Source organism: Uranotaenia lowii, chromosome 2 (genome assembly GCF_029784155.1).
Source record: "Uranotaenia lowii strain MFRU-FL chromosome 2, ASM2978415v1, whole genome shotgun sequence".
Classification (NCBI taxonomy): Eukaryota; Metazoa; Arthropoda; class Insecta; order Diptera; family Culicidae; genus Uranotaenia; species Uranotaenia lowii.
In genome coordinates, this window is record NC_073692.1 from 192,703,564 (window position 1) to 192,727,848 (window position 24,285).

Genomic DNA, 24,285 nt, shown 5'->3' on the forward strand with positions numbered 1-24,285 from the left:
AGTGTGAAGAAGCCCCTCGTCAGTGACGCATTACAGGTTCATCAAAAGTGATTCAAGCCTAGTGTCAAAACGAACGACATCATAGCAGGAAGAAAAGCAAGTTGTGCTCAGATCGCCGCATCGTGGAATTATTAGTTTTACAATTATTATATTTCTTAGTTAGAATTGGTGAGTTCTTACTATTCAAAGTGCCTTGAATTGCACCTTATAAAGTTCTTTATTTGTATTTACTCAGTTTAGAGCCCAGTTTCCAAAAACGTAGGAGTTAGTTTGCCGCACGATTATTCCTCGGCACAGAAAGTTACAATCACGAGGTAACCATGAATAACGTGTTAACTTTTAGTTGAATTATTATTAATTTTTATATATATAGATATATTAAAAACAGTCCCGTATCGCCGATAAAGTGGTAGAATGCAGAATCCTTTAAATGCTATAAGGATATACTAAATGTAAGAACTACAAATTTACACTCCTCACTCTTGTCTTACTTACATAACCTATATTCTAGGAATTTAAAACTCGCTTATAAAATACAGGAGATTCAAAGTTCAGAAAGCTGTACATTCATTGCCACCCGAAAACACATCTTTTAAATTCATTTATACGGCGCTTACGGATTGAATATTGGCAAATTGACTCCAAATACAGTCGGAATGGGTCTCAAAAGAACACCCACAGGATCCAAAAGTGGGGAAGTTGGACAGCGTACACACAACACCGTTGGATTTAACTGTCAAATATGCAGCGAATGTGATGATGATAGGATGGTTCTTTGTGATGATTGTTCCCTTTGGCATCACTTCAGCTGCGTGGGTGTTGATGAAAATATCGAGAACTTACCATGGAGCTGCGATCAGTGTACGCTGCTCAAGAAGGCAAAGAAAAAGCAAGCGGCTAAGATCGATACAAAGAAGAGTGGAAAATATGCGACGGAATCTGGAACGGTAGTTGGTAAGTCACCAAATAGGCTCGATTGTGCACCTCCTTTAAGCCAAAGATCAGCATCTTCGAGGAAATCTTCAAGATCGGTCCTCGAGCTCAAACTGAAAAAAATTCAAGCTGACCAAGAACTTCTTGCGCAGAAACAAAAACTAATGGAGCAGGAGTATGAGGTATTGGAAGAACTAGCGGAATTAGAATCACAAGCCTCAGTGGATGAAGAACAAAATGCCAATTCTAAGGTCGAGGACTGGCTGAAAGATGTTCCCGAGACTAACCAACTACGATGTGAAAACACTTCGGATGAAAGTTCCGAGGATCAGGAGAACAGCTGTGTGGCACAACAAAGAACAACTTGTGTAGCCCGGAAAAACTTTCAACCAGGTAAACAATCAACTCCTGTACGGGATTGCAGCAAGCGTAAGGACAAGCGTAACATGCAAAGTGAACCCAGCAACCAGCAAGCCTGTAGTCTGGACCATAATCAACTCGCAGTTCGTCAGATTGTAGCCAAGGACCTTCCGGTATTCTCAGGAAGTCCGGAAGAATGGCCAATATTTTACGCCACCTACGAAAGCACAACCAAATTATGCCGCTTCACGAACGATGAGAATCTGGTACGGCTTCGCAATAGCTTAAAGGGAGATGCCCTAGTCGCCGTTCGCTGTTTTCTCATACATCCGTCTACCGTCGACAAAGCCATGAGCACTCTGAAGCTGAGATTTGGACAGCCAATATACATCATCAAAACCTTGAAGGAAAAGGTAGCTTCTTGGCCTCCACTGAAACCTGATGCTATGAACAAGCTTATTGATTTTGCTCTTTTTGTACAAAACATATACGCAACCATAGAAGCTTGTGGTCAGAAAGAATATAAGCGCGACTTTTCTTTATTAAACGAGTTAATAGGCAAACTATCACCGCCACACAAAATGGAATGGGCTCGCTACCAGAGATCTCTGAAGACGGTAAGCTTGTCCGCATTTAGCGAATGGATTTATGCATTGGCAGAAGATGCTTGCTTAGTAAGTGAGCCTCCGTCGAACCAACCAGTTACCAGGTTTAAAGCTTCAATGCACTTCCACCAAGAATACGAGTCGGAAGCACAGAGATCTGAAGGGCCATCTCAACAACTACAACGTACAATCCCTGGTAGAAGTTCAGGACCTAGCTATACCACCAACTGCTTCGCGTGCCATCGATCTTCGTGTAGAACAATAGAGACGTGTAACACATTTTCACAATTATTGTATGACGAAAAATGGTCGGCAGTTAATAGTAACCGAATATGCCGGACCTGTCTTCATCGTCAGCAAGGTAGATGCAATAGAGGACCTTGTGGGAAAGACGGGTGTACGAAGAAACACCATCCTTTGCTGCATAAAGATGCCGTCGATCCTTCTAGGGCAGGAATTCCTACAGCTTCCTTCAATGCTCACCAGTCAACAGCTAACGCTACTGGACTATTTCGTTATCTGCCCGTCATCCTGTATGGAAAAGAAAAGAAAATTTCATGTTACGCATTTTTAGACGATGGATCGCATCTCACTCTGATGGAGCAGGGGCTAGCTGATGAACTGGCGTTAGATGGAAAATCACAACCAATATTTTTACAATGGACAGCTGGGACCTACAGATATGAAGACAAATCCAAATCAGTAAATTTACATATATCCGGCATACACGGTCCGAAATTAGAGCTTAATGATGTCCGTACTGTAGAAGACTTGCAACTACCCATTCAAACGTTGGATGCAGACCAAGTAAGAAATGAAAATGATCATCTGCGTGACGTTCCGGTTGAATCTTACAAAAACGTTCGACCACGTTTATTAATTGGAATAAAACACGCAAATATTACGTTGGTCAGAAAAAGTCGTGAAGGAAGACCTGAACAACCACTAGCCGTAAAAACTCGCATTGGGTGGACAGTTTACGGCGGAGGAACGGGCGATCAATCGTCGAGCCTGGTTCATTATATCAACCACATATGCTCATGCAAACCAGAGCGTGACGACAATTTGGAAAGCCTCTTGAAACAATATTTTTCTATCGACAACATGGGAATAGTTCCACCAACACCACCACCTCGATCTACCGAAGACGAACGCGCCTTGAAGCTTTTACATGAAAATACGCGTTACGACGGGGAACGATTCGAAACATCATTGTTATGGCGCGATGATAACACTGTGCTACCTGATAATAGGGCAGCAGCCCTACATCGACATCAACTATTAATGCAACGCTTACGACATAATCCAGAACTTGCTAAAACACTTGACGATAAAATCGAAAATTATATCGCACAAGGTTATGTTCGAGAGTTATCTAAAGAGGAGCTCGAAAGGCAACACAATCGGATATGGTATCTTCCTGTCTTCCCAGTAACTAATCCAAACAAGCCAGGAAAAGTTAGATTAGTATGGGATGCGGCCGCAGTAACCCGAGGTGTGTCCTTAAATTCAGTTCTTTTAACCGGACCCGATCAAGTTGTATCTCTGATATCTGTACTTCAAAAGTTTCGTGAACATCGCGTGGCGGTTTGCGGTGATTTGCGTGAAATGTTCCACCAAGTTCGGATCAGGGAACGAGATCAGCATTGTCAGCGCTTTTTTTGGCAAACAAGAAATCAGATAGAACCCAAAGTCTACATCATGAAGGTAATGATTTTTGGTGCTTGCTGCTCGCCAAGTAGCGCGCAATTTGTTAAAAACTTGAACGCCGCCAAATTTTCAACTGCATTTCCAGAAGCTGCATCTGTCATTGTATATTGTACATATGTGGATGACATGCTTTTTAGTGTACCGTCAGAAGACCAAGCTATTCGAATAGCCAACCAAGTGAAGGAAATTCATAAACAAGGAGGATTCGACATCCACAATTGGACGTCTAATTCGCTAAACGTTCTACGTTCTATCGATGACCAGCATGACGCAGGAAAAAACTTAGACCTAAATTCAAAACTCGCCGTAGAAAAAGTTTTAGGTCTATGGTGGTGTACAAAATCCGATAGCTTCACCTTCAAAGTAAACTGGGAGCGCTTGGATAGAGATTTACTAAATGGAGCACGCAAACCGACCAAAAGAGAAGTCCTTAGAATTCTGATGACAATATACGACCCACTTGGGTTAATCGCAAACTATTTGATGTTCTTGAAAGTACTGTTACAAGAAATTTGGAGGTCAGGCATCGAATGGGACGAACAAATACTTTCTAAAGAACACGAAAAATGGCTAACGTGGGTTAAAATTCTCCCCAGAGTCGAATCTTTGAAAATACCACGTTGTTATCATACACTCGACGAAGCCAGAGCTGACGTTTCTGTAGAGCTGCACACATTCGCAGATGCCAGCGAAAATGGTATTGCGGCCGTTGTTTACATTCGATACAAACAAGGTGAACAAGTACAGTGTTCTCTTGTGGGTTCTAAAACTCGAGTTTCTCCATTGGTGTACATGACGATTCCGCGCCTGGAGCTGCAAGCAGCAGTGCTCGGTGTAAGAGTAGCAGCAAGTGTACAGAACAGTCTGTCTGTAACTGTATCACAAAGAGTGTTTTGGTCCGATTCTAGGAATACTCTAGCATGGATTAGATCTGACCACCGTAGATACTCTCCCTTCGTAGCGGCCCGAGTTAGTACAATTTTGGAAAACTCCGTGGTATCAGAGTGGCGATGGGTTCCCACTAAATTAAACCCCGCGGATGATGGTACAAAATGGAAGCGAGAACCGGATATGTGTGACGGAAGCAGATGGTTTCAAGGCCCTGAATTTTTAAGAAAATCGGAGGGAGAATGGCCTACAACATCCACAAAAACCATGAGCACGAACGAAGAACTTAAAGCATGCCTTCTTATGCATTCAGCTTACACTCCTCCATTACTTGATGCTAGTGAATTTGAAAGTTGGAAGCATCTAGTGAGAGTAACGGGATATGTTTTGCGATTTGCGCACAACTGGAAAAATAAAACCTTGCTGATTACAGGCGTACTAGGAAGCGAAGAGTTGAAAAAAGCCGAAGAATATCATATTCGGTGCGCTCAGATGCATTCATACGAAAGTGAAATAGCAGCATTGAAATCAAATCCACCAAGAACAATCCCAAAGAAAAGCCCGCTGTATAAGCTCTCCCCCTTTGTTGACTCACAGGGAATACTTCGCGTTCGCGGGAGGACGTCCTGCTGTGAGTACCTGATCTACGACACTGTTAATCCTATTATCCTGCCTTGGAACCACACATTAGCCCACAAAATAGTTGCCTTCTATCATAATAAATATCATCATCTCCTTAAAGAAACCGTTCTAAATGAAGTGAAACAACGTTACTACATCGCAAGACTACGTGGCGTTTTCGATAAGGTGAAGAAAACTTGTGTAAGATGCAAAATCCGTGAAGCCCGCCCACAGCCACCAATGATGGCAGACCTACCAAAAGGCAGATTATCCGCATTTACTAAACCGTTTACCCACACCGGCATAGACTACTTCGGGCCAATAGAAGTGGCCGTTGGACGAAGAGTTGAAAAGCGTTGGGGTGTTCTTCTGACCTGCCTAACCATACGGGCTGTGCACCTTGAGCTAGCTTGCTCTTTGAATACAAGCTCATGTATTATGGCCATCCGCAACTTCATAGCTCGTCGTGGATATCCAGCAGTATTCTACAGCGATAGAGGAACTAATTTTATAGGAGCCAACCGAGAACTGCGCGAAGCTATGCAGTCCGTAGCACAACATGACTTGGCTCAAGAATTTATCACTACGGAAACCAGTTGGAAATTCAACGTTCCAGGATCTCCACATATGGGAGGGAGCTGGGAAAGGCTAGTGCAGTCGGTCAAACGAGTACTAGCTGAGATGAAAGTTGCCAGACGCCCAACAGACGAGGAATTGCGAAACGCTTTAACCGAAATTGAAGGAATTTTGAACTCGCGCCCACTGACTCACGTTGCTGTAGACCACGAGTCAGAGCCAGCCTTAACTCCAAACCATTTTCTTCTAGGTACCTCAAACGGAGTAAAACCACTGACTGCTCTAACTGACGATCTTATAACTCTGCGTAGAGGATGGATAACGTCTCAAGTCATAGCGAATCAGTTTTGGAAACGCTGGTTGAAATCATACCTTCCAGAAATAACAAGAAGATCGAAGTGGTTTAACGAGGCTAAACCAATTGAAGTTGGTGACATCGTAGTGATTGTGGACCCCGAACTTCCTCGTAACTGCTGGCCCAAGGGACGAGTTATAAATACTTCAGCCAGTAAAGGACAGGTGAGATCAGCGACGGTGAAAACAACCAAAGGCATCTACAATAAACCAGCGGTTAAGTTAGCGGTTCTAGACATCGGGTCTAATAATCGTACGTCGGAATCCACAGCGTCGGATCCTCCATACTCGGGGGGGAGTGTGAAGAAGCCCCTCGTCAGTGACGCATTACAGGTTCATCAAAAGTGATTCAAGCCTAGTGTCAAAACGAACGACATCATAGCAGGAAGAAAAGCAAGTTGTGCTCAGATCGCCGCATCGTGGAATTATTAGTTTTACAATTATTATATTTCTTAGTTAGAATTGGTGAGTTCTTACTATTCAAAGTGCCTTGAATTGCACCTTATAAAGTTCTTTATTTGTATTTACTCAGTTTAGAGCCCAGTTTCCAAAAACGTAGGAGTTAGTTTGCCGCACGATTATTCCTCGGCACAGAAAGTTACAATCACGAGGTAACCATGAATAACGTGTTAACTTTTAGTTGAATTATTATTAATTTTTATATATATAGATATATTAAAAACAGTCCCGTATCGCCGATAAAGTGGTAGAATGCAGAATCCTTTAAATGCTATAAGGATATACTAAATGTAAGAACTACAAATTTACACTCCTCACTCTTGTCTTACTTACATAACCTATATTCTAGGAATTTAAAACTCGCTTATAAAATACAGGAGATTCAAAGTTCAGAAAGCTGTACATTCATTGCCACCCGAAATCACAAGTAGCGTTCTCAGAAATTTTCGGCATGCTCATACAGGTCACTTGCCAGAATAACTATGAATTCAATCTAGGGTTAGAAGACAGTACAAGCATCTTGAAAATTTTCTACTGCGGAGGAGATGTTTTGAACCATTACGATAGTATTTTGAATTCACATTCTGATTCTGAAACTAATTCCACCAACATAGAGAACATCGAAAAAGTTACTTTGACTATGACAAAAGTTGACAAATCAATAAATGAAAATACTGGGGAAAGTGGTGACCAATTACCTAAAACCAAAAATAGAGGCCTGAAAGTAGCATGTTGGAATGTGAGAGGATGCAGGACAAAATCCAAACGACAAGAGATTGATGAATTACTAAACCATTATCAAGTTGACATAGCGTTCTTACAGGAAGTAAACACACTAGGTCAGGAAATAAATACTCTTAATTACTGCTGGAAAGTAATCGACCAAAGACATAACCGAACTAGGGGATTAGCTATACTTTTGAGGAAACAGGACAGAAATAGTGTACAAATCCTTAAATCTAACGAATTAAATAGAGGAATTGTTTGGACAAAATTGAAAGTTGGAAATTAATTGTTCTTTGTTGTCAATGTTCACGCTCCAAATCGTAATCAAAATACGTTTCTTTCAAATTTGCTAGAAGGTACTAAGAACAACAGAAACAAATTACTAATTCTTGGCGACTTTAATGCCCAGATTGGTTTGAAAGATAAGTCTATCGAAGATGAACGTTTTATAGGTAACGCTTTAGGACATGAATACTGTAATCAAAATGGAGAACTGTTTAAAATGTTTCTGCACACTGCTAACTTGAAAAATATTTCATCCATAATAGGTAAAGACATTGTTCATACATGGAAGGGACAAGATAAGCGAAGTCAAATTGATCACATCTTAAAACCTCCGTGCACTGATTATTATGTCAGGTACATCAAGGGTGTATGGACTCCTATTAGAACGGATCATAAATTGTTAATGGCTGGAATAGTTTTCAAAAGAAGTTTAAATAAAGAAACTAAAGATTCCAAAGCTATAAAACTCAACCTAGATCTACTTAAAATACCCAAAGTTCAAGAAAAGTACCAAAATAAGCTACAAGATATTTTAACTGAAACTGACTTTAAAACGCGAGACATAAACGACAAATACTATACATTAGCTAAGGCACTTAAAAAAGCTGCATACACTACTCTTACAAATTCAACAGCTCCAAGCACACCGACGAGGAAAAAAGCACTTAACCGTTTGAAGAAAGCTATGGAGTTGACCAAAAAACACCCTGACATGGAAATCTATAAACACAGGTTAGCAAACAGAAGGCAAGAACTATGTGTAGCAAATAAAAAACACAAGGAAAAAGAAATCATGAACTTTTTCAACAACCTTAACGATTTTGATGCAGGAGTAAGGATTCGAAAAACTTATAGTTATCTTAAAGGGTATGTCAATCTAGGAAGAAAAAAAGAGCTCTGATTAGTTTGAGAACATGGGAAGACATTTTAAAATCTTTTGAGGGCCCAGAAATTGAATTTTGTAGAGAACATGATTTCATACCTTTACCAAGTCCTCCAACGCCTGAAGAGTTAAAGACAATAATAAAAAATTCAGCAAATGGGAAATCGCCAGGATCTGATAAAGTTTACATGGAGTTTCTTAAATTTGCGAACGATGACACTGTTCAAATTATAATAGAAATCGTTCAAGAAGCTTACATACAGAACGAACTTCCGCAGGAATGGAATCAAACTGTCCAGATTCCTATTCCAAAAAAATCTGGTGCAAAAGATGCGGATGATTTCAGGAGAATATCTTTATGCAACGTTGTATACAAAATTTATGCTAGGTGGTTGGATAGCAAGCTTCGAATATATGCAGGAGAGGTAGGATTGCACCAAGCTGCATTTACTAATAATAGATCTACTAGTGATCATATCTTTATTGCGAGAAGAGTGATGGAAGAGCATTGGAATGGAGGGAAAAATTTGTTCGTGCTAGCATTAGATATCAGAAAAGCTTTTGATACAGTGAAATTAAAATGTTTAGAACAGGTTTTAGCGAATTTAAAAGTACCATCACGCTTCATTGACAGAGTCCTTGCTTGTGTTAAAAGTGAAATGACGCAAATTTTATGGGAAAATCAATTATCCAGCAGCGTTAAAAGAGGTATGGAAATCAAGCAAGGATGTCCACTATCGCCTCTATTATTCAATTACCGTAAACTGGGAGTACTTTGATCACCGGGGTAACTTTGATCAACATGAATTTTTTGCAGATAATCATCATGAACTAAGCAAAAAGTTAAAATATCTGAAAACTGTTTACTACGTTTGAAAGCCTATAAATTTAGTTACGAATAAGCTAAATTTGGTTTTTGTTAGAAGATTTTTGATATTCCTAATAATGTAATTTTCAAAACTTAAAATATCTGGTTTTTCGAAGGCTCACAAACAAACATCTCTCCTGATAAAATTCAAGCATTTAGGAGCAAATGGGTTGTTTAATGTGAAAGTTCAACTCTTTCTTTGTTTAGGTTTAGTTTAAGTGTTATCTTTAAGGTCATTTGGTGATAATTTTTTATATTGAAAAAAAAAACGGTGTATTTCCATGAGAAACCCCGTATAGTAAAAATGGCTTAAACCCTATCAAATGGTTCAATTTGAAGAAAAAAAAATACATGGGAACAGTGCGAGGATCTAGGGAATTGCATGAAGGTAAAATTTTATTTGTTTTTTAGGCCAAAAAACATTACATTATGCAAGATGTCCTTCTGAGGGTACAACAACAGGTAAAAAATCTTAAATTGATTGGATTAGGTAACCTTCAACTCCCCCTTCTATTGGCTTTTGCTGATGATTTACTGATAATTTCTTCTAATCAATCAGAATTAGAGGAGATTTTGTGTACAGTGGAAGAAGAGTTAGCTAAAGTAGGGCTTGTTATAAACAACAACAAAAGTCAAGTTCTTATCAGACATCCCAATGCAAAAGCTCAATATCATCAAAGCATGTCCTTGAATGGTAAGGAGTTCAAGGTTTGCGATAAAATTAAATACTTAGGAGTTTGCATAACTTCTACACTTAATAGGAAGATGACTAATAGAGATAGGTGCCGAAGCGCATTACAAATATCAAAATTTATCATCAACTTCTGCAAGACATTTAAACCATCATGGGAGATAGGCAAATTGATATACAAAACTGTAATAGCACCAGCACTTTTGTACGGTACCAAAGTAGCAGTTTTAACTAAAAAAAGCAGAGTTTCAATGGCCACCCAGCTGAGCGCTCTGCATTGTAATGGTCGACTCAAATGTTAGATAGGTTTATTATGTTCTTTCGATGGAGACAACTCAATCCTTTCCCCATCTAGAGCTATAAGCGCTTCTGCTTATATCTCTTCTCCTTTGGAACAGTCCATTCAAAGGCATTTGAACTTATCAATCGGATGAGTCTGGAACAAATTACAGAGCAAGAGTTGCTCGCTGCTACCGGCTGTGCCTTGCTACCTGGGTGGTAGAAATACATACATACATACATACATGAATCAAAATTCTACAAGTGAAACAGCTACAATCGAATAAAACAACTTATCGTAAGAAGAATTAGTAACTAGATTGAGATTAAGATTGCTCAGTTGAAGTACTTGAGATTTCTAAACACTTAAAATCAGCCACAGCCGAACTTAATTTTTGCTTATAAAATACTTTTTAAAAGAATAATTGAGAATTTTGTAAATGCTGTAAGCACAGAGCTCTTAATCAAAGCTTGGATTTTTTATCATCAAAAATCACTAAAGGGAAATTGGGAAAACGGAAAATTTAATGTTGGTTCCAAATAACTTAATCCATTGCGGACCAAATACGAGATATCTCGTTTTTTTCGCTTGACGCGAGTGCACTTCGCTGACAAGCATAACTCAAATATGATACATTTTATAAAGGAATGCATTCTTCAAAATTTAATACAATACCAATAACTCAAAGTTACTAAATTTGTAGAATTTGGTCCAGTGGTTTCTGAGAATGACAAATTTTGGTGTTTTCGGGTTTAAATTTCTTTGCGGTCCTTAATGTGTTAAAATGCCTAAAACTTCAAGATCTTGTGTTATCTTGGAAAAATAAATTTAGCTTAGCTTGATTCACTACCCAAGCTACGGGGCTTCCAGGTACTCATATTACGTAAAAGTTACTCTGAAACTTTCATTTCCTTTTAAAGGTCTAATGCATTAAACAAGGAACTTCAATGCACCTTTCATACGATATCTTCTTAAAGACAATCATGCTATGCTCTTTCTAACGAACCAGTAAGATCACATCTGGAACTTCTAGGAGAATTTCAAGTATTTGTCAAATACTTCTTTAATTTCTTTAATTATTTTCGGATTGTTGACATCGGCAGAACATTGCATTGAATCTGTAAAAAAGTCAACATTAAAATCAATGAAATAATCCAAGAGAGACCGGTAATCAGCAATATGTCGTTTGGTTGTCTGAGCACTGAGGTTTTTCGGCGCGTAAAAGGTTCTTTATGTTTTTTAAGGGGCTGAATAGCATTCTCTTCAACCACTGATATTATCTTCAAAGCAGCTTTAATTACTTACATCTTATGCTGATTAGGATTCTCTAGGAACACCCGCAGAAGCTGATTAAGCTTCTATAGTACCTCTTTATGGAACTTTTGGTTGCTTGGGACTCACATCCACCTTACATCACTAAGTCCGAGAAGATTCATACAATTTTTCAATGTTCTATGTTCCTAGCATTTTTCGATTAATTTAATTTTAATGAAGGTGAATACATTTAGATTCCCATGATCGCTGGTGTGGCTCAGTAGAACTAGTTGCACATCAATTTTGATCAAAGGTCAAAAGAATGTTGCCTGGGATTGGCAGTACATTCACAATGCCCAAAACTGATGCTCTCTCTTTGATCATCAATAACGGCGCCAGCCACGTCCTGGTAGTCAATAGATAATTTGGAAAAGAGAGAAAGGAATGAAAGATCAATGTTTTGCATTAGGACCGAGGTCACTTCTGTATCCTATAGCAAAAAAAAAAAAATGTTCGAATCGATGAAATGATATGATCAGGAGGCACTTTTGACTGGTGCGATTATCTAAGACTTATTACTTTTTCCAGATTTTTTTGTGTCTAGGTTTTCAGATTTTAATCTTTGATCATTTTATCTGAACCTGCCGAAAAATAATTGTTTTACTTTTACCATACAAAAACTGTTACAAACTTACTTATTACTTAATGAAACGGAAGGGTTAAAATTGAAATAAAATAAACAATTGTTTTCAAAATTAAAAGTAATTTTCTAACCTGCCTTTTTGCCTTTCTTGAGTTTTGAAAAATGTAACGTTCAAACACGATAATAAATGATAGATCGTGCCGAGCGCAACGAGCGAGGTGGTTTGACCAAGTGAAGCGTGATTTGCCGTATGTGGGATGCCCGAAAAATTTGAGAACGGTTGCCATGGACCGAGTGAATTGGAGGAATATTGCTCATCAGGTTATGTTGTGAGACGGGGAACCATGTGAATAAAACAAATAAATAAGATCGTGCCGAATTAAAAAATAAACAACTGAAAAAGCATATTTGCGTAAACGCGTTATGACACAATCATGGATCTATTTTTATTGCTTTAAAAATTTGAAAACTGATCCTTTTAAATAAGTTCAAGGATGATCGATTGAAAAAAAAGTTCATATTTTTAGAACCTAATACTGTAAAAGATTTAAATTTGAACCAGCTATGGCTTTCAACTAAAAAGTAACGTTTCGAACCCGGTTTTAAAGTTTTAATAAAAATTAAAAAGAAAAAACCTTTGGAAAAAGCTGGAATGCAAAGCTGTAATGCTTGAAAGGAAAGCTGTAAAGCTTAGATCCCACCTCGCAGAGCAGCGCAGCACTATAAACATAGTGTTGGCGTCGTCAACGATTTATTCGAGAGAACAACTGCCCAATTATCTTGATACTTAGAGATTTTTGGGTTTGAAGATTGGAAGTCTCAATCAATTAATGTAACGGTTAAAGTGAATTTCAATCATAAGCTGATGACCTTGTGTTGATGTTCTGATGTTTATCAGAAATTTCAATCCATTGTATTTTCAAGGGGAATGTCGCCTGTGAGATGGATGTTTCGAGAAATTCGTTACAATTAACACAAACGTTTATTTAATGGTCACTTTTTGGTTTTCTTTATTTCTACAGGCTACCAGCTAGTATTTTGTGTGTGTGTTTACGATGGGACTTAACTATGTACGTTTCTTTTGTTTCATATATATTTTTTTGAAAAAATAAAACATTGAACAACAATATTTGTATTATATTAGGAATTTAATCAATTTAGAATCGATCGTGCCAATTGTATCCTATACGTTCCTCATGTAACTGCAAACGTTTTTTATGTTTTGAATCGTGTATTTTTTAAGCGATATTTCCTGTTTTTTGTATGCTTGTTGTTATTCTAAAATTTTCATTCGCATAGTTTTTCATAAGTTTTTCATATGAGTTACACTTTCAAAGCTTGGACCGGTTCAAATTGTTGCGGGATATCTACTTAAGATTTGAATTTCAGAATTTCATGGATCTCAATTGTTGGCACACTTCTATGTAATAGCATTCGGTGAACATTGCAGTTAGGTTTTGGTAAAGCTGTTGTTGATCTCACAGGGCTATGTAAGGATGCTCCGATATCTGTGTACTCTTATTATCTACTGTAGCATTTCAGAGTTACTTATAACATATAGTATTGCACAAATTCATATTTACATGATACATTCTACGTTTCAAGCTTCTAGCTTCTCTATAGGACACAAGGATCGCAACTAAGTATAAACAGTTTACCATGGACGCCACATGCTGTCATCGCTAGATCCATCGTTATGTTGATCGTGCGAAGGACCTTCGTTCGACGATACGTTTTCGTACGAAGCTCCGACCTTTGGAGTGATTGATCGATGATCTTCACCACCGTGCTGCTCTTCGATGGTCTCATGTGATCGTGGTGGACTTCCTGGGTTTAACTCTTTTTTAATGCTATGATTGGAGCTTTCATCAATATCCGGTACGGGAGAGGTTTTTTGTTCATGGGGTTCATCTACTTCCATTTTGGTTACTGGCGGAGGAGGAGGGGAGCTAGATATCTGAGGCCTGTGAGGAGCAGATCTTGCCATCAGGGCACGCACATCTTCGAGCGTCATTTTGCTGATAGAATCAGGGATCCCTAGAGATTTTTTATAAAGCTCCCAATAACTTTCGTCCACGTTTTCCGGAAGCGTGTGTAAACTTGCCAGCAAATCGGCGGTCATCTTCTCATGGAGCACAGCCTGGCGACGATTTTGTTCTATCAGTGTTTCGAAATCGGTGGCCGGATGTGCACCAGCATGGTGTTCGATCATGGGTTGGGTGTTCAGTCCGAGTGCCGTTGCCAGTTGAATATAGTGATCGGGAAGTAGCAATGACATCTGTCCGTCATTTATCCGTACTTGAGGAGGGTAAGCGTGTAGGGGGATGTGGTGTTCCGAGTGCTGCAAATAAAGTAAAAAAAAAGATTATTAGTGCTGAAAATCTATTGACTTAAACCGCCTTCGAATGAACATTTTGCATAGTTTTTCAATCAATGAATAAACAATAATCGAACGTTCGAAAAGTGTCTTTTGTATCTGAGAATCCATCAGTTTGGCCTTGAGATTTATTATTTAATCTTAAGAATGTTAAGCCTCTTGATTAATAGTGAGGAGTGTAGGAATTGATGTGAGTATATTTTTATTATTTTCTAGAAATAAACAAATTAAGAGAAAAACTATCCTGTGTTAGAAACTGGAATAACTTTATTTCTTTCCATTTACTTCGCTTTATACTTTCTCCCCCAAAACGTGCACGTTTTAATATCCACCGGACCTTCTCATGGCTCTTGACTCGGTAACCTTCCAATGGTTTGCGTGCCTACGACAATCCTTGGCACTAGTCCGACGACCTGCTCTGACCCAACGATGCTCCAGTTTCGACGAATTTCCAGAGGCTCTGATGCAACGACCTTCCTGAATTTCAAAGGATCGCAAGTGGCAATACAAAGCAGCCAGGGTACCTATACCAGAGAAGATGATGGTATCATTGCAGCATCGATCCCATCATTTCAAGTTATTCATCAACTCAGCTGGTACAAGAATTGGTAGGCTCTTTCCATTTTTTTTGTGTATTTGTTTATTTTGAAAAATCTCTTGTCAATCCTATCTGCCAAGTAGGATTTCCTATAAACATAAAAAAACCCTTCCCTTACCTTTCTGAAACAGCATCTTTATATGTAGGGTCGTATGAGTTCTCTGCACCTGAAAAGTTTATTTTGCTGTTTCAAACTATCCCTACATGATTACATTGACTTGACACGGTGTGCATCACGGTACCATACTAATCCTCAATAGCAACACTTGAAATGGGTGTTGAATCCAGGTACTAATTTTGGCATCTTGTGTTGGGCTTGATTATTAGTTGTACCTTGTGTATCAGCCAATTCAAGATGTGTGTAGTCACCCAATGCTATGCTATGCTATGCTATGCTATGCTCTGATGCAACGACCTTCCTTAGAACCAATTTGATGATCACTCTATGAATTTCAACGATCTTCAAACAATTCCTGTCTCGCAGACCTTCTCTGGTGGACGACCTTTAAGGGGATCGTGTCTGAACACCCTTCTCTCGTTTTAGTCCAAAGATTTTCTTATGCTCCAATCCGAAGACTTTCAAGTGGAGTCAAGGTTGGACGACCTTTAGATAGATTACTGCTTGGCTTGCTGCGTTAAACCAATCCCCCTCCCATGAAGGTGCAAGCCCAAAAAAAGAGATGTACCGTAATCCGGGGTAAGATTGATCACTTTTTTCAATATATTTCGATTATTTTTTCTGTTAAGGGGAATGTGGCATGTTTTATATTTTTAAAACCAATACTGGACTCCAATGAATGTTAAACATGGATGCAGAAATTTATTAGACTACTTTTAATTTGATTTAAAAATCGTTTTCGTCTATGTTCAAAATTTGATGCTTAGGGGTGACATTGATCAGTCTCTATTCTGACGGTTTTAACGAGTTTTTTTTTATCATAAAGGATACAAAACACCTTCAGAATATTTAATAATGCTAGTTTATCTATTTAACTTTGATTTTTAACGTTTAATTTTAAAAATATTTATAACCGAAAAAATAACTATGATGCTGCTTAAATTTAGGGGCAAAAATTATAATTATTGCTAAATAGTTTGAACTTCAAAATACAAATAAAATTTTACCTTCACACATTCCCCTAGGCCCTCCTACTATTTACATTTTCATTTTTTCCTCAAAGATAACGATTTTATAGGGTTTCTATCCATTTGTCGAATACGAGCTTACTCTTGGGAAATGTCCTTATTTTTTAAATATCAAAAAATTACCATTAAATGACTATAAAAATAACACTTAAACTATACAAATACAAAGAAAAATAGTTGTTCTTTCACTTTCAACATCCCGTTTGCTTCTAAATTATTTTTAGTTCATCAGGAAAGCTGCTTTTTTGCAAGCCTTGGAAAAAATAGATATTTTTGGATTTTGAAATTACATTATTACTAACATAAAAAAATTTTTTAAATACAAATCAAATTTTCCCTTCTTGATACTCAAAAAATAGGCTATCAAATGTAAAAAAACAGTTTTCAAAAATTCAAACTACAGGCTAAGTTATAGATGATTATGTGGAAAAATGTCATGTTGATCAAAGCTACCCCGGTGATCAATGTTACCCCGTTTTACGGTACATATACTAAAGATTAAAAATCTGCATCCGATTCTACAAAAGCACGTAACTATCCTTTCAATTTTAAAAGAAAATCATTTTAGACCCTATTTAAAAACTGATAATAATTATAAGGAATTTGGAGTATTTTGATTTCCGATGTAATTCGGAGAATCAGCTTGAAATTTTAATATCCAGATTTGCATTCAGAATTGAATTTATTATTGCGATTAACTAGGAAAGTACAATATTCTACTGATTTTGTTTAGCTAATCCGTTGTGACTGAAATATTCGATTTGATTTTAAGATTCCAAAAACAAATAAGATATCGAATTTAAAAACAAAATAGCAATGTATTTATTTGAAATCATACGTAATAAGTCATCATAAATACATATTATGTCATTCAGTGCTGAAAGGTCGAAATGTACAGTTTATTACCTACTTGATCAGAAATTTTCTGCCATTGCTGCCAACTCTGGCTCTCCTGATTCTCCCGTTGCTAGGAAACAACCGAACAGCCGCTCGTTCGTTAGCTAGGAACGCCCTCTACCTAATCCAGTGGGCGAGCGCACTCTCCGAAGTACAGTAGTGGCGGACAACAATCAGTCCTATTATTTTCCGGAAGATGGGGCTGCTCCTATTCAACGCACGCACCGGACCTCATTCGTCGCCTCCATTGCACGACGCGCTTCGCCCCTGTTTCAGCTTGACGACCTTGCTTCTGGCTTCCGGCACGATGATCTACCAGTGGCTCCAGCCCGTCGATCTTCCATGACTTCTGGCTTAACGACCTCCTGGTCCGACGCCCTTTCATGATCCGTGATCCGACGACCTCCATCTGGCTCCATCCGACGACCTACATCTGCATGATCTCGACTCCCTTGCTTCGTCTCGAAGCTTTCTCCTTTGCCTCTACGTCTTTCCTGAGGCCTGCGCCTCCTAGTGGTTCCAGCCCGACACTGACTCGATGTTCCATGATACCGGCCCGCCTACCTTCCGTAGCTTTCGGTACGACGACCTATCAGTGAATCTGGTCCGACAACTTCCTCGTTGTCTCAGCCCAGCGACATTCAATGGCACGGGTCCGACGACTTTTTGGTTCCGGCTCGACGCTCTAATTTTGGCCCGACGCCTCACCAATGGCACGGCGACCTTCCATTGACTCCCGACTCGCCGATCTTCCATGGCACCTGTCCGACGATAAGGTTCTGCACCGACGACCTTCCAGTGACTCTGGTTCCTGCCTCGATGACCTCCCAATGGTTCCTGAAATGCTTTATTTCACCTCACCTAACTGTCTTTTATACAAAAACTATCTCCATGGTTACTTCACTTATTGTTTTTATCAATTACGTGTATGTTGTCATTTGTTCCATCGATTGCTACAAAGAGACAAATCTTCACACTTATGTCCGTTTGAAAAATCTAGAAATTTTGGAAATTTTGGCCCTGAACTGGTTTTGTAACATTTTTGTTTTGTTAGGGTTTGAAAAATTAAAAAATTAACAGAAATCAACTCAGTCTAATGTCGCATCCCTATTTGAAGTGAAGTCAAAAAACACTTGTCATGATATGAAAGTTGCGGATTTTTTAATGCTTCAAACGACTATTTCTTAATTTTTTTAAGCAACAAAATGCCAGTTGAATCTACACAGCAATAAGATTGCTTTTTCCGCTCGGGCCCATAATCCTCCGATTCACAGGAAAATGAATCCAATTACCAGTGATTGAAACCCTCACAAATTTTCTCATCAGAGGCTCTCAAAATACACGCTTTTAGGCCTCGCATACCCAGTACCCAGTAAGCGCGTCCTCTCAGAAATCGACAGAGCATGCAAAAAATTGAGAGTTGAGTCACCGAACTTAGAATAAAACGGTTAACTTCGGCGACACTCCAAGAACGCAAATATTTTCATTCGGTTTGTCCTGCCGAGATACCTAGAGTTAGAGGCAACAAATACGAATGCGTACATGCGAAATCAGTTTGAATCGTACACTCGTACGGTGTGGTCGCATTTGGTTCCCGTGTCCCGTGTGTGCTTTCAATCGTAGTTGTCGACTTCTCAGGCAGGCGAACACGCGTCTCGGAGGGAAACATACAAACACGATTCGGATTGTGTTCGTGTGTTTCTCTGGAGGGCGTGTCTTAGCTTAATTCGTGGCATTCACCCAAGGCACGCGTATGGTGTGTTCCTCTCTAACGATGTAATGATGCAAAATCGCCAGAGAGATCGTTACGATCCCTCTGGCGATTTGAGTTACCTCTCTGCCGATTCAAATTTACCGGGATGATGCATTAAGAAGACGAGGCACACATACTCATTTACGTTATTGAATTTGATGGACTCAAGCCGATACCCGGTAAATTTGAATCGGCAGAGAGGTAACTCAAATCGCCAGAGGGATTGTAACGATCTCTCTGGCGATTTTGCATCATCACATCGTTAGGGAGGAACACACCATACGCGTGCCTTGGGTGAGTGCCACGAATTAAGCTAAGACACGCTAAATCAAGGAACGATCCCTTGTGTTCAAAAAGACATGGTTTTCAACTAAATGAATCGTAATCACAATTTAGCACGATGTATATGATATATATTAGACCGCTGCAAGCTTTGTATGGAAATTTCAAATTCCTAAATTTTCACACCTTCCATAACTTTTTTTTTATTGTGTTTGCTGCCAGGAATAGCAAATAAAATTTTTGTAAGCGATCCATCTAGTCCTGAATTAGCGCAACGAGTTTTAAATTTGTATGGAAATTTGTATCGAAAAACAAATTTTTTCACTCAAAAATCGCCAGATATGTTCTGAAAGTTGCAAAAAATTTAACTTTGAATGGAAAATATTCCTTGATTCTTGTAGTACATTTCATGTGAACATAGCACAAACCTAACTTGTACCCCAGAAAAGATTTCGATGTTATATAAAATTTTTATTTTCAAAATTATTTTTTTTTAAATTTTAGCGTTTTTGACTGCTTATTTGAAAGCTGTGAACCCGTAGGATAAGAATAAAAAAATTTAAAAAATAGCTTTGCAAAGTTATTAAATTTATTGATTTATAAAACCTTTGCACAAACATTTCATGAAATTATTAAGAGCTGTAGCAAGCAAAGTCTGCCATAATTTCTAAATACTTTTCGATGGATTCTGATTTTTTTTTATTTTGAAATGGTTATAACTTTTTCATGAAATGTTCAGCTGCAGGCAAAAACTGAAGCCTAAGAATAGTCAAAACCAAAAATCAAAGACCAACTTCATTCTTATTTGAATTTTCTGGAAAATTTAATGTGCAAAAATTGTTCCATACAAATTTCCACACAAAATTGAAACGCGTTGCGCTAACTCAGGAATCAACCAAATCATCTCAAATTTTACACTGATGCTCGGTGACCCAAAAGGCATCGAAAAAACGTATGGGAGAGAGTCATTTTTTGCAGCGGTCTAATATATATCCATAATATAATGTTTGCCTAGTTGATTGCCATATGTCTGCAACCCAAAAGTCATAGCATACTTGCAGGCGATAATTTATAACGGGTGTAAATAAAAAATGAGAATGTTTTCAATACCTTGCAGTAACTCAAATAAAGAGCGTAAAATTTTCTTTCTACAAGAAAATTGCTCTTTGAGCTCCCTAGTAACAGTAGGCGTGCTTGGTTTTGCTAGTTTGAATTTAGTCAAAGCAAAGATGGCGTCGAAACAGCACGTGCTCCGCGAACGCATTGTACGGTTCTACGAAACGCATTTCCAGCAAGGAAAAAAGTTCACGGTGGCACATTTTAAGGAAGAAAATGTACCTGTCAGTACGGTATATCGTATCCTGGGTTCCCTGAACGTTGAGCGGAAGGTCGGAAGTGGTCGTCCGGTGACGATAATGACGAAGCAGAGGATCGTTAAAGAAGCTGTTTGGCAACAAGGACGCAACCAGCCTGCGTGACGCCGGTCGGAAATATGGCTGCTCCCACGTATTGATCCATCGTACCCTCAAGATGGAAGGAATCGTCTGCAGGAAGAAGACGAGGTCGCCGGAGTACACGGAGGAGCAGATTGAAACGGTTAAATCACAGTGTCGGTCTTCTGGCCGGACAAAGCGTCTTCCCATTACGCCAAGAAGACGCTGGCGTACCTTGAGGAGAAAAAGATACCGTTCGTGCCGAAAGATCGTAACCCAACAAACTTGCCGCAGTGCCGCCCAATAGAGGATTTCTTTGGCTCACTCAGTGCCCTAGTGTATAAAAGGAATTGGAGGGCCAAGGACACGAAGCAACTGACTGCAAGAATCCGGAATTGTATCCGGAAAATGGACGTGAGGGCCGTACAAAGTTCTTGTGAGAGCATCGCGACAAAGTTGCGTCGAACATCAGACCACGGCCCTTACTCAAACATACACTGACATTTTTTTGAAGAAAATACATTATGTTATTAATAAAAAATACTGAAATCGATGAAAAAAAAAAATAACAATTTTTTTATATGTGATTGAAAAAAATCTCATTTTTTATTTACCACCCGTTATTTTAAGACAAAATCAATCTTTAAGCAGTGCTTTAAGTCTTTTTAATTATACACAGCAATTTTTTTTGCTGGAAACCAGCAATATTTTGCTGGTTTTTATCCCGCTGACTTTCCAGCAAAATTTCCAGCGATTGCTGAAGACGATCAGCAAACTCAATTGCTGGAAATCCAGAAATCTCAATAGCTGAAACAAACCAACACTTTTCGCGCGCAACGAAAAATAACTAGCTAAAACAAAAACAAATTCGAGCTTAACAGATCGATTTTCAGCAATGAAGATCAAGTGCTAGAAAATTAGCAAGAAGGAGAATGTTTGGATTGGATTGCTGGACTTTTCCAGCAATTTTTTTTGCTGGAAATCGGTGCAAAAATTTACTGTGTAGCATGCTATTAATATGCCTTAAGAGACTGATAGTGTTGATATGACACTATTTGGTTATTGGAAGTTTGGCGGCTTGTAACTTTTGTCGGGTACATCAAAATAAAAAAAATCTTCCTTAATTATGCATCATTACTTTTTTTTATGGACGCACTATGAAGGCCCAGATAAAAAAAAACTTCCTTATCGGACCTTGAGTGTCAATTTTAAATTCCTCGCTTAAAACTCTTTGTTTTTCAACCGATCTTTACGAAATTTGTAGTTTTAAAAACCTAATATGTTTCTCAGACATTTTTCAGCTACAACACTTCAGTTTTACGTTATTCAAAGTCTAAGAAAAAAAATCCCAAAAAACATTCGAATAAAAGGCTGTGTAGATCATCTAGTAATTTGGCCCATTTTCGCATCTTTTGATTTTAAAAATTCGAAACACAGGATTTTTGAAGAATTTCCAAATGTAGGTAGCTGTTTTTCGAACTTTTTGTCAATTTATTATTTCTCAGATTTTCTAACACTTAAATTGCACTTTGCGCTGGATTTTGAGTACATTAACGCATGATTTCCGCAATAAATTTATATTCACCAGAAAGGAAGCTTCATACCGGTTCTAGTGGTGTAATAAATTCGTCACAAATTTTGGGTTCAGTATTTTGAAAATCTAAAGATGCGAAATTGTGTCAATTTGCCTCAACTTTTCAATCTTCTTTTTAAAATTTATCTGGTGTGACTTAAGCAAGTTTGACGGTTCATTGATTGAAAAGCACTGTTTTTACACCACTTTTTTACATTTTTTTTTACGTTTTTACACTTTTGTGGCCATGAACTGAAAATTTCAAAAACATATATCCTTGAGCGCAACGTATAGCTACTAACTTCAGTTTTCTGTGGAAAGTGTGAAACTTATTGGTATTCGGACGAGAGCCGTAGAACAAACTACTCTGCTTGGCAGTTAGAACAGGATTGAATTTTATTTCTAATAGCATACTTATAACTAACATAGAATCGCTTACTGTGATCTAGACGTAATTCAACACCACGTGTTTCAACACTCCTCCTCGTCTAGATCTCCGATGATTCCAATTCGATCACGCAGGAACTTGATTCGCTGGTGCTGCAACGGCTTCGTCAGAATATCTGCTTGCATGTTTTCCGTCGGACAGTACCGCATGTTGATAAAACCTTTTTCATTAAGATCTCGGACGTAGTAGTATTTCGTCTCGATATGCTTGCTCCGCTTCTCGATCCGATCACCTTCGACGAGCTTGATCGCACTTTGATTGTCCTCGAAGATGGGGATTGGCGTGGACGTATCTTCTCCAAAATCGGTCAAAAGCTTCTTCACCCAAGTTAGCTCTTGACAACCTTCGGTGAGTGCGATGAATTCCGCTTCGGTGGTAGATAGGGACACACAAGTCTGTCGGCGAGATCCCCAGCTAACGACACCTCCTCCGAATCGTATCAAGAAACCAGAATTAGATTTCCGGTCACGATGGTTACCAGCCCAATCGGCATCAGCATACATTTCCAGACCGGCTTGAGTGGCTCCTAGATGTAGGCGATGTGAACTGGTTCCAATCAGGTAACGCAAAACCCGTTTCGCTTCTTGCCAATCTCGCTGTGTCGGACGACTTGACTTCTGAGCTAAAATGGACACGCTGGCTGACACATCAGGGCGAGAGTGAACGGACACGTACAGTAGACCTCCGATGAGACTGAGGAAGTTTCTGTTGTTCGGAAGTCGATCATCCTCCTCCTCCTCCTTCTGCTGTAGGTGTGCAGGGTCCAAGGGAATTTTCGATGGTTTCGCGTTTTCTAATCCGAACCTTGCTGCGAGTTTCCGGATGTACTTCTGCTGGCACAACGAGTAGCTTCCATTTTCTCGTCGTATGTCGATTCCCAGAAAATGTTTGACATCTCCAAGATTCGTCATCGCAAAGTTCTTTTCCAACACGGCAAAAATTTGTTGGAACTCCTTCTCCGTTTGTGTGGCAATTAGGACGTCGTCTACATAAATGATGATGTAGGCGAAACAATTGCCCCGCTTTCGAGTATACAGGCATGGATCAGCTTCGGACGACTTGAACCCCATATCTCGAAAAACGCCGTCTATTCGTTGGTTCCATACACGGGCCGACTGTTTCAACCCGTATAGACTCTTCTTGAGTAGGCAGACTGTGTTGGCTCCTCCTTTAGCGTACCCCTCTGGCTGGCGCATGAAAATGGTTTCCTCCAGTTCACCGTTGAGGTAAGCCGTTTTCACGTCGACGTGCTTCACAATCATACCACGACGACTTGCCACAGTCATCAGCGTCCGGAATGTCACCTGCTTCGCGACCGGGGCAAAAACTTCATCGAAGTCTACCCCGAACTTCTGGGTGAATCCTTGAGCGACCAGTCTGACCTTGTGCCTCACGATGTTGCCCTTCTCGTCTTGCTTCGTTTTGAACAGCCATTTGCAACCAATAGCCTTACGATTTGAGGGTAACTCGACCAGTTCCCAGGTACCGTTGGAAATTAAAGAACGGTACTCCTCGTCCATCGCGTCTCTCCACAAGGCAGCATCCGGTCCGGCCCACGCTTCGGTTGGTGTGCGTGGATCAGCACAATCCGCTGTGCGCCTCGCGGCCAGTCCCAGCTCAGCATGGCTCGCCGCTGGTTTGG

At 39.2% G+C, this 24,285-nt stretch overlaps 2 protein-coding genes across 3 annotated transcripts in view; one reads left to right on the forward strand and one right to left on the reverse strand.

The window, feature by feature from the left end:
• The first annotated feature begins 656 nt into the window (after positions 1-656).
• On the forward strand, positions 657-6,395 carry LOC129742214 (uncharacterized). The gene has a single exon (XM_055734086.1). The coding sequence runs from the start codon at positions 657-659 to the stop codon at positions 6,393-6,395; it is 5,739 nt and encodes a 1,912-aa protein (XP_055590061.1).
• Positions 6,396-13,133: 6,738 nt separating this feature from the next.
• LOC129742686 (uncharacterized) overlaps positions 13,134-24,285 on the reverse strand; it is a 68,177-nt gene continuing 57,025 nt past the window's right edge. For both annotated transcript variants that reach the window (XM_055734625.1, XM_055734626.1), the window contains exon 5: positions 13,134-14,477. In XM_055734625.1, the coding sequence (XP_055590600.1) occupies positions 13,791-14,477 (687 nt within the window). In that variant the 3' untranslated portion in view covers positions 13,134-13,790. The remainder of the gene's footprint in view (positions 14,478-24,285) is intronic.

Bases quoted from the DNA above. Each gene is read 5' to 3' on its own strand.
- LOC129742214 (XM_055734086.1), top strand. From the start codon at position 657: ATGGGTCTCAAAAGAACACCCACAGGATCCAAAAGTGGGGAAGTTGGA.